Genomic DNA, 17,714 nt, shown 5'->3' with positions numbered 1-17,714 from the left:
GCCTCCCAATTACCTACCTAAAAAACTTACAGCGGGTGCAAAATGCTGCTGCTAGACTATTGACTAAAACTAGAAAGTTTGATCATATAACATCGACTCTTATCTCTTTACACTGGCTCCCTATCCAAGCCAGAGCTGATTTCAAAGTTCTACTACTAACTTACAAATCTCTGCATGGATTGGCACCACTGTACCTCTCCGGTCTCCTTGCACCCTATTGCCCCGCAAGGTCTCTAAGATCTCAAAATGCCGGCTATCTGGTAATACCCAAAGTTAAGAAAAAAACTGCTGGAGGTAGGGCGTTCTCATATAGAGCACCTCTTCTTTGGAACAAATTACCCATCTCAATTAAGGAAGCTGATACTGTCTCGACATTTAAAACTAGATTAAAAACGTTCTTGTTTAGTCAATTCTATGATTGTTAAAGGGAAGTATGTGTGTACTTTCTATGTAAACCTGGGATGTGTGCTTGCCTATGTGTGTATCACATGTAACTTTTAAATTTTAATTATAGCTTATGTTCACATTGCCCAGCTAGATGTTACAAATAAAGTAAACCTGTTACTGTATATTGTTAGTATTATTATTATTATAGTTCCGTTGCTGTATATTGTTACTGTTATAGTTTTTATTACTAGTTGGAGACAACGGGGGACTGGCTGTTTTCATCCTTATTCGTATAAGTATAACCTACTTTAGAGTTCTTTCCCCTGGAACAGATTTCATGTTCCAACTGAGGGGGGCTGTCGTTGTTTTGGTGTGTGGGGCTGCATCAAATACCCTTTTTGCTCTGTTAAATTGCTGCACTAGTCCACACTTGACCGGTGGGGATCTCATTCTATTTTGACTGTAACTGTTAGCTGCTCCTGGCATTCTCTAATCCCTGCTCTCCTCTCTGTCCCCCCCCCACACATTCCCTGTGGTGTGGGGGGTTTGAGCTGTCAGGACCTGCTTGGTCGTCGGTCTGCCAACGCTGAACCAGGTCGTCACCCGGAATCCAGTCTCCATGACGGCCAACAGCGAGTTTCCCGGTCCCATCCAACGTCTATAAAGCCGAACAATGGATTTTGGTGTTTCAAAACCCATTGACACTGTATGACTATGTTTAGCTTGTGTTCTGCTCCTCTCTCTTACCAACCGTCTCTGGAGGAGGGGATCCCTCTCTGAATTGCTCCTCCCAAGGTTTCTTCCATTTTTTCTCCCGGTGGGAGTTTTTCTGGGAGTTTTTCCTTGTCTTCCTTGAGGGTTTAGGTTGGTTGAGGGGCAGTTCTATGGGCGGATGTGAAGCCCTCTGTGACATGCTTGCGTGTAAAAAGGGCTATACAAATAAATTTGATTTGATTTGATTTGATTCATTTCAGGAGATGAGTAACACACGTCAATGTTTTTATTTTCTGTTCTAAGAACGAAACAACAACAACATTATCTCTTAAATGTAACATCATAAAACATCGCGAAATATATTTACAGTCTAGTCTACCCTCAGAGCCATGGTTTTCTTTTCTATTTGAATGCACCCCCCCAACGCACATACAGCATGACATACAGTCTTCGCACCTAGGTTTAGGTTTTAGTTTCTAATGAGAACACAAACAGAAGCACCGACACACATGCACATAGCTATTCTAGTGACAGGACCTCCAGGCCCCATTCAGCAGGCAGAGACACACTGAAGCAGCCCACATCAGAGCAGCTGCCAGGACTCCAAGTCGACTTCTCTCATGTTTAGGACTCGTAATATGTCCTGGAGGGAGAAAAAAAACATGTCCGTCTGTCTGTGTTATCCTATCCTATCTATCCTGTAACAGGTGTGTTATATCCTAGTCTTTCACAAAGCCTATACCAACAGTCCACCTGACTGTTTCACTCTGGGACAGCAGGAGGCAGCAGAGTCAAGCTCAGCAGGAAGCAGAACCTATGATTTTAAATCTCCATTCTCGGGATGGGCTCATTTGACTTTGATAGTCCTGCCATGATATGCTGATAGGCCTCTTAAATTGAGAAGATAGCTTCCAGTATTAATACGGAAAATGTAATGAATCGGCTTTCTTGTATTTTTTGTCCCTTTAATAATAAGCGTGAATATGTGGCCATGTGAATAGGGCTGATGTACCTGGATATGTGGGGCACGTGTCATATAACAGTGCAGTTCCGTGAGGAAATTGTCTGGTTCCCACTCATCAAGAACCAGATCGAGCTATATTCTATATTTTTAATTAGACTGCTGAAACGCTGCAATTTCTCTTTGGGATACAGTATCTACATACCCACATACGCATGTGTGTCTGTACTATACCTGGATGTGTGGGGCTGATATCACAAGTAGCTGTGCTGCTCACAGTCTGGTTCCCTCTGGGGTTGTGGACTGAGCAGGTGACCCAGTTACTGCTCCATTCTCCAGGTTCCTCGAGATCTCCAGGGAACCAGACGGCCCTAATCTGGATGCTGAATCTGCCCCGGCTGTCCCGGGACAGGTTCCGAACCTCGCTGCTGTTGACAACCATCTGGTTGTGGAGGACCCAGCTCATCTCACCTTCGGGGTAACCCCCGGTGCTCTGGCACCGCATGAGCGTGCCGTCACGTCGACGAGCTTCCCTGGGCCGGGGCTCACACGCTATGGTAGGCTGGGAGTATGGGGCTGGGGGACGCAGGAAGAACACATTGTTTGAACTGCTATGACAACACAATCTCACACCCCTCCAGCTCCACCATCAGAGACTTGGAATTACTGCTACAGCTGTTTCTGCAGAAAACACAGGGGAACTAGAAGCAGGATGATAGAGATCCTGTTCTCACTGTAAAGCAAACTGTGAAGCTGTTGGGCGACGTTGATCAAAACACATCATAGCATTGAATCGTATTTTCAAATCAAATGTTCATGTCATAGTGTGTCATATGTCACATATTGTGCCATATCATGTCATATAGATCCTGGCATATCTTTACTCATTTTAACATATCTAACCATATCTTACAGTAACATATCACGTCTTGTAGCACATTGCAACAGATTGGTTGGGTATTGTGTGTTGTTATGATTTCACACTTGATTGCATTGCACACTGTATTGTACTTTGTGTTCTACTGTAGTGCATAGATTCATATTGTATTAATGGTGTCTCTGGATTGGTTTAGCAAGTCTCACCAGTGAGTTGGAGCTGAATTGTAACGTCAGCATAGTCTGAGCCTGAGAAGAGGAAGCACTCGTAGTCCCCTTCATCCCAGAGGGTGGTGTTGTCGAGCAGGAGGCTGGCATCGCCCTCTCCCAGCCTGCCCTGCTTCACCGACACCCGGCCGCGGTAACCCTGGTCCTGGGTCTTTAACAACGGCTGGCTTCCCTTCAGGTGGAAGACATTGTGCTGCACCTGGGGAGTCCGTCTTGTCCAGATGAGCTCGAGGGAAGGGTGGAGGGTGGTGGGAGAGAAGTGGCAGGGCAAGAGGACAGTCTCTCCTAAAACAGCCTCAGTCAACGTATGGCTGGTTGTGATTTTCAGACAGCTGGAATCTGGATGGAGTTAGGGATATGTTTGACATGGGAAAGGGTGTGGTTCAGTGGTGGAGCATTTGACTGCAGGTTTAAATCCCTGTCTGCACAAGGCTTTGGATAGAGGTGTCTGATAACTGAATATATTGCTGTTACACTCAGCAGATGCTTTTATCCATGGCGACACACACAATTTTGTATGTAGCAAGTAGTAAGTACAGAATATCAGACAGTAAAACTATTTCAGTGGTTAGTGCCAATAAATAGTCTTTTTTAAATAGTTTTTTTTAAATACAGTACAAGCGTGTGTGTGTTTGTGTGTGAGTGTGTGTGTGTGTGTGTGGGGGGGGGGGTCCAGTGAAGGTGTATTTGAACAGTTGAATACCTCACTAGCCAGGTTTGAAAAAAGTGGAACATTTCATACATGATGCTGCATGCGGTAGTATAAAACCTTACCCACACACACACCTCTAAAATACCCCAGAATGAGCAAGATGACGATGATTTGAAGGAAAATACAAAGCATTTCCTCACAATTCTTTCAAACTACAGGAAGATACTGTTGAAAGGGAAAAAAGTACATTTAGAACAATCCATTTCCAACACACAAGTGAAATAAAACAAAAAAAGGCAATGCCAATAAAACCAGTATTTCCAGAAAGCAGTCTACTGTTTCCAAAGCAACCTTTGCACACGGTCTAAAGTGTGCGGAGTACCCTATCCTATGCTCAGCTATTTCTATTCAGTTTCTCTTCAAGTACTATCAACGTTTGTCCCCTCCTAACACACCACACAACCTACCTTTGAGCAAACATGTCATCTATGAATCACAGAGAAGGTGTGTTGACGGATCATTGTGTTTAAATTGATGCAACAGCAACTCACCGTAAAACAAGAGTGTTGTTGTTGATCGGATCACAAGTCTTGATATTCCTCCGCTCTCTGTGAGAGTGAGGGAACCTGACTCTCTCCTCCACCCTTCCTCAGGGCTACTGAACACCTGGCTGGCAGAAAACAATGGGTGTTCTCTCATGCCCAGGCAAACATGTTAGGCTGTTGATAAAGGCCGCTTCCTCACAACACTTGTTGTTTTTTGAGATGCAACATTAGGAGAACCTCTTTACATGGTGTATGCGTCTTCCATAAAGGCTCTGTAAACAGTGATAACAGGTGTGGGCGGACTGTGGAAAAAAACTAAGCCATTGTGTTTCCGTTAAAGTTAACCTTCAAGCCTCACCCCTGTCTTTCTTTCTCTCTCTGTCTCTCTCTCTATTTCTCTCTGTCTACTACATTTCCCTTTCTTTCTCTCTGTCTTTGTGTTGCCAATCCATGTAAAAAGTTAATATAAGCAGAATTCACAGGGAGCTTCTGGTGATGAAATGATGGTGTAACTCCTACCAACATGCCACAGCGCAGGCCTGGTTCTCTCCTCCACACAGTAGCTGTCTCCCATCCCACCACTGGCGTGCAGCGCGAAGGAGCTATAAAGCAATACCCTTCACAAAACAGGCAATGATTTCACTGCAGCAAGAGATGAAGGTTCAGATCATATCGTGACATCCACACAATGAAAGAGCTGCAACAGTATGTTCACACACTGGAATGGCTTGAACACTTGAATCTTAAATGTATTTTGTCATTTTGTTCACTTTTTTGTAATGCAATCTAACTGTAGCCAAAGCATTATGTTACTTATGTTACTTATCAAGTGTCATTGTAATTTGAGAAAACAAATGCATGTACTGTAATTTAATCTTGATTCATAATGTCATATTTCCTGTGTATCTCTCTGTTGGTGGACTTACACTACAATAATGAGAAACCCAGAACCCAAACCTGTTTGTCCAATGTGTCATTGTGTGGTTTTAATGTCAAACAGGTTACACAAATGATGCATGTAGAACGCAATGAGGAGGAGTCTAACTGTCCAACTTTGCATATAGGGAGTGAGATAGGAGGAAACCAATATTTGGAATACTGCAATAGTAGTAATCAATGTCAACAAACAGATGGACAAGTCGTGAATCCCTGGCAACAGATGTGCCATATAAAAAATAAATAATAAACTAGGGGCAGTGTTCCTTATTACTATAGCAACAGGGAGATGAAGCAACCCCCATCCAATTTTGGAGGATAGGAGAGGTGGGGGTGGGAGAGGGTAGGACAGGAGGAAGCATGGGGGTAGTAGCTCTGGGGGTAGTGGAATCTAGAAAGAAGGGGTGGGGTGGGGGTGGGAAAACTGGATGGAGGAAAGAGTCCACAGACTGAGAGGGATGCTGACGGATACTAATGAGGGCTCACGCAGGCATCGTCATCTCTGCCCTCGCTGGCGTCCTCGGATGCTGGTGTCCAGCAGAGAGCCCCCCCCCTCTGCAAAACATCAGAGGTCTGCTTGAAATCTACAGTGTTAAAAGAGTCTGTGTTGTCAGATTGTATTAGGTAGCCTAATGTGGCACTGTCCAACCGGAAACATCTGAAAATGACATTACAGCAGATAAGTGTTGCTTCGTAGACTTTCAACACGCAAAAGTAAAAACACTGGAGTGTTTGTAATTTTATTTCGATTTTTGGGGTGGGGGGGGGGGTGATTGAGTGATATAACAGGTTATTTTTCAAATATTTAATGTAAGGCATGTATTAGGGCTGCATGTTACAGGTTAAGCAGAGCAAATGTTCTCTGAATCCTCTAAGACCTTGAAGACACACTTATTAGAGTAAAAACAAAACAGCACTTAAGGCGATCCGTGACAATTGAAAGTCATTGTACACTCGATCACCGACCAATAGCGTTCTTCCTTTATAAACCAATGGTGCGGCCACATTGTTACAGCATTCAGCGAATCCCCTGCGGATCTGATGCAACAGGACTGCAACTAAAGTTACACCTTCCAACTGCAAGACTGTGTCCTTCCTCTCTGGCGTGAGATTAAATAGTTCCTTGTAATAAACATCAGCTAGTGCCGTTATACACAGCCTGTTGCAAGGGACTGTTTCTACGTTATGTATATCTTTGTAGTACTAGAAAGCGTATCGTTGTTGCATTGTTATCTGGCTTGATGACGCTTTTAAAGATGGGCAACCACACTTTGCTGGAGTAACTGATCTGGGTGTGTTTAGTAGTTGTCGTTCATTAGAAAAAAATGCGTCATTCGTTTGGTATGAACCAAAATGTGTCTTAATTCTTCAGTTATTTCTCGTATGCTTAGGAACAACACACAGGGAAACTTACCGGAAAGTCCCTCAGTTCATGACGTAGAGTTGAACTATACGTACTGTGCGGAGGGATTTGTACATTGTGATGAGGTCGGTTTTAGGAGTTCGAGAAGAAGTAGAGGATTTAAAAACTTTCTGTCCGCAGCACAACCCGTCTTAATATCACTTCATGTGAAGTCCTTGCGTCCCAAGGAAATTATGGTTTTTTAAACTGTTGTTCTTGTTACCTCTACAGTCGTTGTGCTTTGCATCAGCAACGCACTTCAAGACCAACCAACCTATACAGGAAAAATGGGGTAAGTGAACCTTATTGAATGTCTTTGACCATGCATAATTGTAAATTTAGACATTAAGTAGTAATATTCATTGGGAATGTATGTTACAGTCACTTTGGATTAAAATCCCTTTTTGAGTCCTGACATGAGAAAAAAAAACATCTCTCAAACTTTTACCCTTTGACAATTTAACAAATTAAATTGGCTACATAATGAATAATCAATAACATGTTTATGAAAATAGTTTAAACATACATTATTTATATTAGGTTATAGTCTTATAGTCTTATTAAGAACATAATGAGGAATGTTCTTCACATTTAATAGACATTTTCTGACTTACGGTGACTGTCATCATAGTCATCGTAATCTAAACATCAATGTCAATGGATGTCATGTTTCAAGAAAATGTTGCCACCTAAAAAAGTGATTTCAACCCATTCCAGCAGGTGTTTTAGCCATGGTTTCAGATGTGTGAAAAGGTGAAATGGATGTTGGGTAATATGGAAGTGCAGGAATGATGCTGATATTTATTTGTCCTATAGGTCTCCAAGTTTTTCCTCCATTTTGTCCATAGTGACGCTTGGCCCCAACAAATTTGGTTTATTTCAATGTTTTGACCAAAAAAGAAAGCAAGATGCTGGCATCGATCCTTCGCAAGAAGGTTCCTCTTGTTCCCATGATCGACCTCATCATTCCCTCTCCCCAACTGGCTAGCCAATCAGGGGACGAGAGGGGGGCGGAGTCACCGGAGAGGCAACATTTAATTGGTGAGTTTCGCCAAGACGCTTTTTTATTTTTCCACATTCCAGGCAGGAGCCGCAGTGCAGCACGGGGCCAATGTCGTACAGTGAGTACAGCTAAGTGGATATTTATCGAGTGCAGACGATGTTGTTCAATCATTTTCAAGTGATCGGTTAGTTTTTTTTTTCAGTTTTGATTTTTCATTCATCCATGTGGATGAAAAAAAAACAGTTATTACCAGTTTGCAGCATAGTCATCATATGTCGCTTCAATAAAATATTTTTTTGTTCAACATTTATCACGGTTTCTGTTTATCATGATGTTCTATGATTTTAACGCAATTTGTATTTTTTCTCAGGTGATGGTCAGACAGACTGGATGACTGAAAAAGTTGATTTGTCTTTGTTTGTGTCGACGACTGAATCCTCTCCCAGCTCGTCCCTACCGCCCTCACCTTTGGAGCAGGATGTCAAGGTGCCCTCAGACCTGGAGGTCATGACCTCTCTGCTGCAGGAGGAGCTGGCCCAACTCGAGGACTATTTCCGCTCCGAGTCCTCGGCCACCAAACTGGAAAAATCCTCAAAATGTGACAGAAGCGCCCAAAATATGGGTTCCCAGTCATACTACCAGCTACCCTACACTTCGTACAGCACCAGCCAATCAGAAACCAGTCCTGTGGTTGTTACCTTGGCAACAGGGGAACTCGACCTGGCAGGCTTTTGCGGCGGTCCAATTGCCAGACCTAAAATGCAGAGACCCGCCCCTTACAGCTACCACCGTTACCACAACAACAGCAGGAGAATGGCTCCGGAATCAGTGAAAGTCGGACAGGAAGTGGGGCATGAGCTGTGGAGCTCCAAGGGCAGTTACTCAGGGAGCCCAGAGAGCCACTACCCCACCCTGAAGACGAGCGTGAAGAGCATTGCTAGTGTGAAGAAGGTCAGAGAATGTGCTTTAATGTTGAAAGAGGAGGAAAGTTACTGTTTTTCAGAAGGAATGTTTTGTAGCGAAGAGATTGCCCGAGGGTTTTGTCTGGGAGGCTCCTTCGATAGCCACAAGAGAGAAGGACAGTTGATGCACGGCAGCACGAAAGTCGGGGCCGCTTACGATGCCCCGGGAATTGAGGTCCTGCACTGCAACAAAGATGGCGGACTCCATGGTGCTGGAACGGCTGCCCAGGATCAGCTTGGCGGCGAGGGCTACTTCCACCAATCGCTGGCCACCGCAGAGCCTTACCACAGCTTCATAGCTGAGCTGGAGCAGCCGACTCAGGCACATGCTGTGGAGCCCGTGCACGCCCACTACCTCTACCCAGAATGCCTTTCAGACCAAAGCTATGAATGTCTGTCCAGAGGGGGAGGGGGGGAAGGGCCTATGGTGGGGGGTCCCCTCCAGCGCCCCGCCCCCCCCAGGCTAAAGGACGACTCGGTACTGTTGGCCACGCCTCCTCTGGAGCCCCCGACTGGAGAACGCAGGCAAAAGAAGAGAGACCAGAACAAGACCGCTGCTCACAGGTAAGAGGAAAGCGTTTTTTGTATTTAGTAGTATCTTGGATCATGCATGGGGATGCACACACAAAAATGATGATCTAGTTGGTCACTTATGCTTTGGGTCAAATTCTGCTAATTCACTAAATGTCAATTAAATCAAATACTGTAATATGTCACTATAATGCAGTCAGATATTTCACTGCATAAGAAGGTACTAACATATAACATTTAGTTACTTTCAATACTGTGTTTGTAGTGGCTCAATGGCTCCTACAGTGTTGTCACTGGGGTTTTATTGTACAGTAATATCATGGTGTCTGTGATCTTATACATGTGTTCTAAATAAGTTGATAGGTCTGTTCTTTTCAGTTTAATTTTGTTAATTGTTCCCCCAAAATACGTGGTAAAAATCAGTCGAGCAGTTCCAGTCTGTTTGCATGATGTTTGTGACGTGAACAAGATGTTGAGGACTCTGAAATGAAGTTTGGCTGTGTGGGATGTCCGGCTCGTTACCTTGGTAACACCTTCAGTGTTTCCCAGCTCTCTCCTGGTCTTCCTGTGTGAGACAGCAGAGAGGACCCGAGGCTTGGGTCTCCTCTGTGTGGTGAAGGAGGCACGGAGAGGAAGCCAGGTCAGACCCTGGAGATTCAGATGGAGACAGTTGTACACTGAATCTCATATGATTTTCTTCCTTCCCTTCTCTTAAAAAACCCAGCTTTCTATTTATAAATGTTTAAATGTATTTATATCATACTGCAGCACCAGAGCAATTAAAAGTAAACAAGATTCTACATTTTGGGAATAGGTTTCCGAAGTTTACTATTTGAATGAGGATATTAGGAGAATGTGAGGATTATGACAGGACCACTTGATGACTGTGGCTTTAGACATGTGTCCTTCACATCAGAAAATACAACCCCCACCTTCCTACCCAGGACACACCATCCCTACTTGGCTGATTTCCCTGCCCTCTCTTCTCCCCAGGTATCGGGTGCGTAAACGGGCGGAGCTCGACTCTCTGGAGGAGGAGCTACATGGTCTGGAGGGGCAGAACCGGGAGCTGAGAGACAAGGCGGAGTCAGTGGAGAGAGAGATCCAGTACGTCAAGGACCTCCTCATCGAGGTCTACAAGGCCCGCAGCCAGCGCCTCAAACAGGATGGCAGTGCCTGAGCGTCCCGCGGCAGCTTGAACCCCGCCAGCACTAGGACCCAGAACTGCCTGGTCGTTCCACTGTCCGACCGGCCACACGATAGTTGCATGATTTCGGTAGTTTTTCTTCAAACGAATGACATGACGACCGCTTTACTATTGCTCCAAGAGGAGGACGAATCAACACAAACACCTTTTTCGGAATGTGTACCTGGGTGGGCAGATCCAGTCTCACCAGGGCGAGGAGGGTAACCCTGGACATGTCCGTTACCACTGTGATAACCTGACCTAAGCTCCCGGCCTTGTGACCATGGAGGCTGAGCTTGCTGTGTCTGGCCGTTTACACAAGCTGTCTGGACAGTAGAAGTAGCAATGAATGAACAGAGGTTTGCTTGTTGCATAGTGATATGTGGTGGGTGGCGTCAAAGCTGCTACTTGCTATATTGTAGGACATTTTGATTTCATTTGATCAGTTTGATCGTTTTTGCCTCACCCAGTCCGAGTTTAATGGGTTGACAGGGAAATGTTTTCATTTTCAATGCTGTGCAAATGTTCTTTATCATTATAACCCGATGCTACAACTTCTCTCTCAAACTGTATAGTGTTTGTGCCGACTCACAAGGACGAGCCTGAAGTAACTAATGCATGTATGATTTTGGAAAAGCATGTGTGATTGTTATTTGATGAAGGCGATCTTCCGTTATCTGCATGGCTTAACTAACAACCTCCCACAGAGCACATACTTGAGGGACCTTACATAGTCTCGTCAACTGCCGACATCAGACAGAGCTTTAAACCCCTTCTCATTCTCAGGTTGGGTTTTTGTACGCGAGGAGGAGAACAAACATGGCGTCCAGTAGCTTTTCCCCGTCCGCTCTATCTTGGCTGTACTTGCGAACAAACAATCATCCGTTGACACGACAATGAAATTGTTGTCGAGTAACTGTCTGTGACTTCATGACAATCTAATTCTGATTTGTTCAAATTCAGGCCGTAGAGTTCAATACATGTTACTGTCAGGAACTGATCAGGTAAACAACAGCCAAATAAAGCAATTGTGTTGTACCCTTAACTTTGTTGTGTCACTTATTACCATGTATGTTCCTAATGCAGTGTTATGATCATGTGCACAGCACACCACACAATCCCAAATAACCCTAAAACAGTGTTGCTATCATGTTTGTATACAGAACACACAAAACCCTAATAAACCTAATACAATGTTACTGTAACAGTGTAATGGGTGTTGACATGCTTTGTGTGTGTGCATACATTGTGTGTTTTGTGTGTGTGGTATGTTTATATGTGTGCATTGATGTGTGTGTGTGGTAAGTGCATATGTCTACCTATGTATGTGTGTGTGTGTTTTTTGTGTGTATGTGTGTTCTAGTGTCAGTAAGGTAAGTCCCATGGCTAAAACAAACAGGCTGGTTACCAGGGCAGACCACATATTGGAGTCCTGCAGTGACGTCACGGCAACGCTATCTCCTCTGCCACCACTAGGTGGGGTTATGAGCAGGTTCATATGTGCCGTACCCCTCCCTGGCCCCAGAGGCACATGAGGCAATACAACACAATCCTTGCAGACAGAGAGATGAGAGTGGAGGGGGGAGGAGGAAGGAGACAGGGTTGGAAGAGAGGGGTAGAAGGACAGAGAGATGAGGATGGAGGAGAAAGGAGGCGGGGTTGGAAGAGAGAGGTAGAAGGATAGAGATGAGAGTGGAGGGGGGGAGGAGGAAGGAGACAGGGTTGGGAGAGGTAGAAGGACAGAGAGATGGGGTGGAGAGGGGGGAGGAGGAAGGAAACATGGAGGAAGGAGACATGGAAATACATACCGTATTTCTTCGATTAAACGCCGCCCTCGATTAAACGCCGCACCCCCAAAAAATCTGAAAACGGTTATTTAATTGGTTAAATTAAAACAGTATTTATTACAAGTAGCCGAAATCACAGCTGTATTATAATTTCCTCGACGCACAGACACAAGTGGCTTTCTTGCTACAGGTTTGAAGCTTCTTCTCCAAATCCACCTGAAAACTAACCCACACACAGTTATTTTCTCGTTATATAAACCACATTTAGCATATGATACAATGACATGCGCATCATAACGTTCACCAAAGTAAAATACAGACACAAAACAACATACCTCATTGGCTGCATGCTGTACACAAGAGAAGAGGTTTCCTTAGATGTTAACATCCGATAACAAGATAATAAACTTTTATCGGAGCATTCAATTGTCCGTGCTTCGCTTGCTGTTAGCTTGTCGAAGCTCTCACTTATAAGCGTTGCAAAAGGCCTTCAAAATAAAGGCACTGTACTCTTACCAAATAAAGTCACTTAATAATACACTGAATGCAATTATTCTAAATTATGACATTGGTTGAAAACAAATTCCACATTATAATAATGTTATTCCGATAATTAGGCTACATGTAGTCTACGATGTAGCTGACTTCACCACTGGCGAATTCGCCTTTCATCAACCCAAAGTTCGCGTGCTAGATCTGTTGCTGCTGGTGAGTGCTTTCTGCACAACTTTCTATTTGAAAGCTGAAGTGTAAGAACGTTTCGGCATAGGCTACTGCTTCTGCTGCTGATTTCAACACAATGTAGACATATGCGCGGCTTCAATTTTATAGGCTACTGTTTGAACTCCTTGTATATTGTTTATATATATATTTATATTTGTCTATGGCCGCACTGTAGCTGCAATTCTCGAACTATCTTACTAATTAAACCCGCCCTCGAATAAACGCCGCACCAACAGTGATAATTGTGTAATGAAGAAATACGGTACATGATACAGCTCAGAATACAACAAGCATTTGAAACAGACAAGGACAATATAGGAAAAATGTACACAGCTCAGAATACAACAAGCATTTGAAACAGACAAGGACAATATAAGACAAATGTACACAGTAAAACATATAATGCAATTAATTCAAAGCTACAGGGAAAATAAATATGTTTTTAAGGATCCCTGGAAGACACTAGAGATGGATATGATGTCATGGCCAACTGAAGCTAATTCTACAGTCTAGGCCGGGGTTGCCATCGCAAAGGCGTAATAGTTCATGTTCCCCACCAGAGGTCCTCTCAGGATTAGGAAACTAGCTTAACAATAAAAGCATGAGGTGCTGATAAGGAGCGTTCTTTACTTTAACAAACATCAGTTTTTTTCTAGAGTCTAGAGCTGTGTCTTTTACAGACAAGGCAAATTGTTTATATTCCTTTATCTGAATTTAGAAAGTATGCATTTACTATATTTGTAAATATTTACCACTCTCAGCTGGATACTAAATTAAGAAGGACCTATCTAGATTACAGATCAGTAAAGATCAACTGTTATGTATAATCTCAATCATGGAAAAGTAGTCTAAGGATTCAGATCATATTGATTATGATGACTATCACTACTATAACTGGAATGATCATCATCATCATCATGGTTTTCAAGGAGAGACAGAGGGTGTGTTCGGTATGTGATATTTGATGTTTCATTGTGACCTCATCTACTGACCAGTGTTCCATGTCACTGTCTCTCCCCCCCCCCAGCACCTGCAGTAGGTCCCAGCTGTAGCAGTGCAGTCACTGTGCAGTCTGACTGAGGGAGGTTTTTGTACGGCTCTGTATCACTGTGTGAACACTGGACCACTGTGTCCACTCTGACAGTAGTAATCTCCTGCATCTTCAGTCAGGACTCCACTGATCAGTCAGAGTGAAGTCACTCCCAGATCCACTACCACTGAATCTAGATGGAGTCCCAGACTGAAGTGTTGTAGCCCTGTAAATGAGGAGTTTAGGAGCTTCTCCTGGTTTCTGGAGGTACCAGGCTAGACAAGGATGACCTCCACAAGTACCGACACCACTGCTGGTTTTACACTGCAGAGAGACTGTCTGTCCTGGGAGAACAGCTTCCACTGCAGGAGTCTGAGTCACAGTGTACTGCCCTCTGGACTCTGGAACAGAGACAACATAGAGTATTGTTAAACACAATATTGAACATATTTTATGTTTTGATTGACAAAAGACACATGAATCTGAATCACATATACTATATATGTAAACACCATTGTTATGAATGTCACTGACTTACCCTGAATGAACAGAGTCAGGATCCACACAATGCTGACAATCAAAGTCATGGTCGTTGTAGATTCAGTTGGTGTGAAGAACAGCTCTCAGTCATGAAGTGTTGAACTCACATATAAACACTCCCAGACTACTGAAGCTCATACATAGAGCATGCAAATAAATCCAGCATGTGTCATCTATTTCAGTTACTGGGGATGTTCCCTGGAGAGAGATCCACATACAAATATCCTTCCCCATGTCAATGTGGATGTTATATATAACTACAACAACACATTTACTAATGAATGTAATTAAGTTTGTCCTGTGTACTACAAGTAAATTGTATTGTACGTGGAATATACAGCACATTGAGAAATGTGTGTTGAAATGTAGGGACAGTCAGACATTCATGTCAATAACCTTCTGTCTACATGAACATTGTTGACCTGTCTCCTTGTCATTCTGATCTTGATCCCAAGACCATCAGCAGAGATCGTCTTCCTCATGTGGTCATGTATTCTATCATCGGCATGTTCACTCATGCTTGGACTAAGTTCCTCAGATCAGTCAGTGAACACTTGTGTCAACTAAAGCTGCTGGGATCCTTTGCTTGTGGAGTCAGTCCACTGTGACTTCACCCCCACTGTTAAGTCTGGGATCAGCATGTAGAAGAAAGAAATATACAACATGGATCACTGTCCCAGCTGCTCTCTATCCTGTGGACAATATGGAGGAACATTAACAGTGGATGTAATGCTGGACACTGGCTCTGCTGTTGTCATGGAGTCTGATGAGGACGACATGAGAGGTTCACCAGAGTAGGTCCTGAAACATGGAGGAGGAATACGATAAAGACCCAAGTCACATAATGTTGGAGACAGAGCCTCAGCTGCTGTGGAAGAGAGTGTAGAGCAGGATTGTGTAGTCTGCTGTAGTCCAGTGTTGTGTTGTGGTTGACTCCAGGTTGAAGCAGACAGCAGCTGTGTGCTCTGGTAGAGATGCAGCATCACAACACAGAGAGGTTTTTGTACGACGACTTAACCAGAGTCAATCACTGTGGTTGACTTTTGGTGGAGGCACAAGACTGGATGTTGGAAGTACGTATCTGAAAAAGATGTAATCTTCTCTGTGTTTAACTATATATATCTTGACATCAATACTGAGTTTCAGTTCTTAAAACTTGGTAAACTGAGCAACTGTATTTCAGTGTTGAAATTAAAATACATGCAGAAATCTAAAGCTTTTTCACTATTCAGAAAATGTGCTACTTAAGGAGTCATTGAGAAAGTATTATTTATGCTTTAACAAAGAAACTAAAGTCTAAATAAACTGTGGTGAATCCAGCAGCAATAGGAGGGAGGTTTTTGTACGGGCAGTAATAGAGGGTGAATCACTGTGGTACACTTTTGGTGGAGGTACCAGACTGGATGTTGGAAGTAAGTAACAATCTTTACTGAAAGGGATTTGACGTTTTGAATGCTTGATTCTGCATAAACATTTTCAGCCGGTTTCAAGAATTCTTTCCCCAAAAAATCCTTTATTCTGTAGTTTTCTTATTGAAATCAGTATGGCTAAACCTTCAAATCCTTAAAGAATCTAAAATTGTAAAAAAAAAAAAAAAGATACATTTTCTGGTGAATACTATCAAATATAACATTTCAACTGTTTGATTTTACAGTTTGTGTTTTTACTTCATTTTAATGCTGTTTGTTAATGGGTGGATGCACCGATCGTCTGATGAGATTTGACATGTTGTTTTTACTGATTTATGCACCTGCATGATCATTTATCAAAATCTACAATGTCTATTCATGAAATACATTTACATTTTGTAAAAGTGGCAGACTTATTTTGATACAAACTGTAGGTTTCACACCAACACTGACCATTTTAATGATCATTTCAACTTCCCGAAAAAAATCTATAATTTTGTTGCCTCATATAATGTAATTTTCACTCATATTAATACATTAACTTAATGTCCTTTCTTTGTTAACACTATTATAACTTATTGATATTTTCAAATGACTGCAGAGGTAATTGCAATAGTCTTTGGTTGAAATAGCAGAATTCCATCTCTGTCTTTAAAGACAATCTCTTAAACTGCAGAGTATGTTTGGAATCTGACGTATTGTGTTTGTCTCCAGGTAACCGTGCCCCCACCCTGACGGTGCTGCCCCCCTCCAGTGAGGAACTGTCCGGTAAGAGTACGGCCACGCTGATGTGTCTGGCCAACCAGGGCTTCCCCTCAGACTGGACCCTCAGCTGGAAGGTGGACGGGAGCAGCAAGAAGAGCCAGGAGGCCAGCAGGGGGCTCCTGGAGAAGGACGGCCAGTACAGCTGGAGCAGCACCCTGACTCTCACTGCCCAGGAGTGGACCAGGGTGCAGGAGGTGACCTGTGAGGCCCAGCAGGGCTCCCAGCCTACGGTCACTCACACCCTGAAGAGAGAGCAGTGTTCAGAGTAGCCCCAGGCTCACCCAGCCCTGTGGAGAGGGGCTGCTTCCTCTGCTGGGACTCTGTTCTGTGTTCAGCCGTTCTCTGTCCTCCTGATGGCTCACATGCAGACTAACAGGGAGCTTTGCTAGAGTCCACGTGTCGCTGCTCTCTGTCCACTGAGCTGTTATCAGTGCTAGTATTGATGTGTTCTGCTGGAGGTCACTATTCACTCTGTACGTTGGCTTTGCTTTGATGCTTGAATGTTGTTGTTTTAGTTGGACAATAAAGAAGTATTCTTGAATTTTAAAATAAGGAATTTGACTTGATTCATTAACTTGTTGATTACAGTAATCATGAGATGGAATTGCACATTGAAATATGTCATTGCATTACTGTATCAGATCATTAGATCATGAAATCAACAAGAAACACTATGATAGATAATCAAAAATGACTGTTTCACTGATACTATGACTGTACATGGCGGTAAACAGATCTAGACCACACACCAGTCAGGTTCCATTCATCTTTGATATTCATCTGTCATCATGACACAGCATACAGCTCTACAGGAGAGTTTACCTTCTACCACCATGATACCATGGGATTGTGCTCACACAGTAAGGACAGACTCACTCCAAAATCACTCATGTTCAATCTGAACAACATTTCAATTCAGTCATTAAAGACAATAGTTTAATGTGCAGTGATACAACATGGTCCCTAATCTTTGGGACCCTGATGATAATCCCCCTTAATCCCCTGGGGTCAGGTGAGCATCTGGTGACAGTGCTGCTCTATTCTGGGAGTAGCAGAACCAGCCACCCTGAAGATGCA

The 17,714-nt window shown here is 43.4% G+C and overlaps 2 protein-coding genes and 2 gene segments (V, D, J or C); 2 read left to right on the top strand and 2 right to left on the bottom strand.

Moving 5' to 3' along the window:
* Positions 1-1,355: 1,355 nt before the first annotated feature.
* Positions 1,356-7,336, bottom strand: LOC124477889 (CD276 antigen-like). Its single transcript, XM_047035960.1, has 6 exons — positions 7,316-7,336; positions 4,883-4,965; positions 4,370-4,488; positions 3,146-3,505; positions 2,297-2,638; positions 1,356-1,744 (listed from the first exon to the last, which is right to left on the bottom strand). Exons 1-6 carry the CDS (start codon positions 7,334-7,336, stop codon positions 1,626-1,628), a joined length of 1,044 nt encoding a protein of 347 aa, XP_046891916.1. The 3' UTR covers positions 1,356-1,625.
* LOC124477513 lies at positions 6,323-11,428 on the top strand. 3 transcript variants are annotated; one of them, XM_047035349.1, is made up of 5 exons: positions 6,323-6,993; positions 7,518-7,742; positions 8,075-9,230; positions 9,747-9,837; positions 10,191-10,262. In XM_047035349.1, the coding sequence occupies exons 2-5, from the start codon at positions 7,610-7,612 to the stop codon at positions 10,203-10,205; spliced, it is 1,395 nt and encodes a 464-aa protein (XP_046891305.1). In that variant the 5' UTR covers positions 6,323-6,993; positions 7,518-7,609; the 3' UTR covers positions 10,206-10,262. The 3 variants fall into 3 exon arrangements, with proteins under 3 accessions (XP_046891305.1, XP_046891307.1, XP_046891304.1); XM_047035351.1 differs by lacking the exon at positions 10,191-10,262 and having other exon boundaries at positions 6,324-6,993; positions 9,621-9,837; XM_047035348.1 differs by lacking the exon at positions 9,747-9,837 and having other exon boundaries at positions 6,326-6,993; positions 10,191-11,428.
* An 828-nt stretch (positions 11,429-12,256) lies between these two features.
* On the bottom strand, positions 12,257-14,546 carry LOC124478339. The segment is given in 2 exon segments: positions 12,257-14,324; positions 14,462-14,546. Coding segments are annotated over 2 exon segments (376 nt in total).
* On the top strand, positions 14,517-17,175 carry LOC124478338. The segment is given in 3 exon segments: positions 14,517-15,257; positions 15,403-15,536; positions 16,587-17,175. Coding segments are annotated over 3 exon segments (585 nt in total).
* The last annotated feature ends 539 nt before the right edge of the window (positions 17,176-17,714 follow it).

This window comes from Hypomesus transpacificus, chromosome 15, assembly GCF_021917145.1.
Source record: "Hypomesus transpacificus isolate Combined female chromosome 15, fHypTra1, whole genome shotgun sequence".
Lineage (NCBI taxonomy): Eukaryota > Metazoa > Chordata > Actinopteri > Osmeriformes > Osmeridae > Hypomesus > Hypomesus transpacificus.
The sequence above is the reverse complement of the archived record's forward strand: the minus strand, read 5'-3'. Positions and strand labels throughout refer to the sequence as shown.

Coding starts and splice junctions, on each gene's coding strand:
- LOC124477889 (XM_047035960.1), bottom strand. CDS start 7,336: ATGACTATGATGACAGTCACC. Junction 3,506..4,369: donor AACAACACTCTTGTTTTACG/GTGAGTTGCTGT, acceptor AACTCCATCCAG/ATTCCAGCTGTCTGAAAATC. Junction 2,639..3,145: donor AATTCAGCTCCAACTCACTG/GTGAGACTTGCT, acceptor TGCGTCCCCCAG/CCCCATACTCCCAGCCTACC.
- LOC124477513 (XM_047035348.1), top strand. CDS start 7,610: ATGCTGGCATCGATCCTTCGCAAGAAGGTTCCTCTTGTTCCCATGATC. Junction 7,743..8,074: donor GGAGAGGCAACATTTAATTG/GTGAGTTTCGCC, acceptor ATTTTTTCTCAG/GTGATGGTCAGACAGACTGG. Junction 9,231..10,190: donor AACAAGACCGCTGCTCACAG/GTAAGAGGAAAG, acceptor TCTTCTCCCCAG/GTATCGGGTGCGTAAACGGG.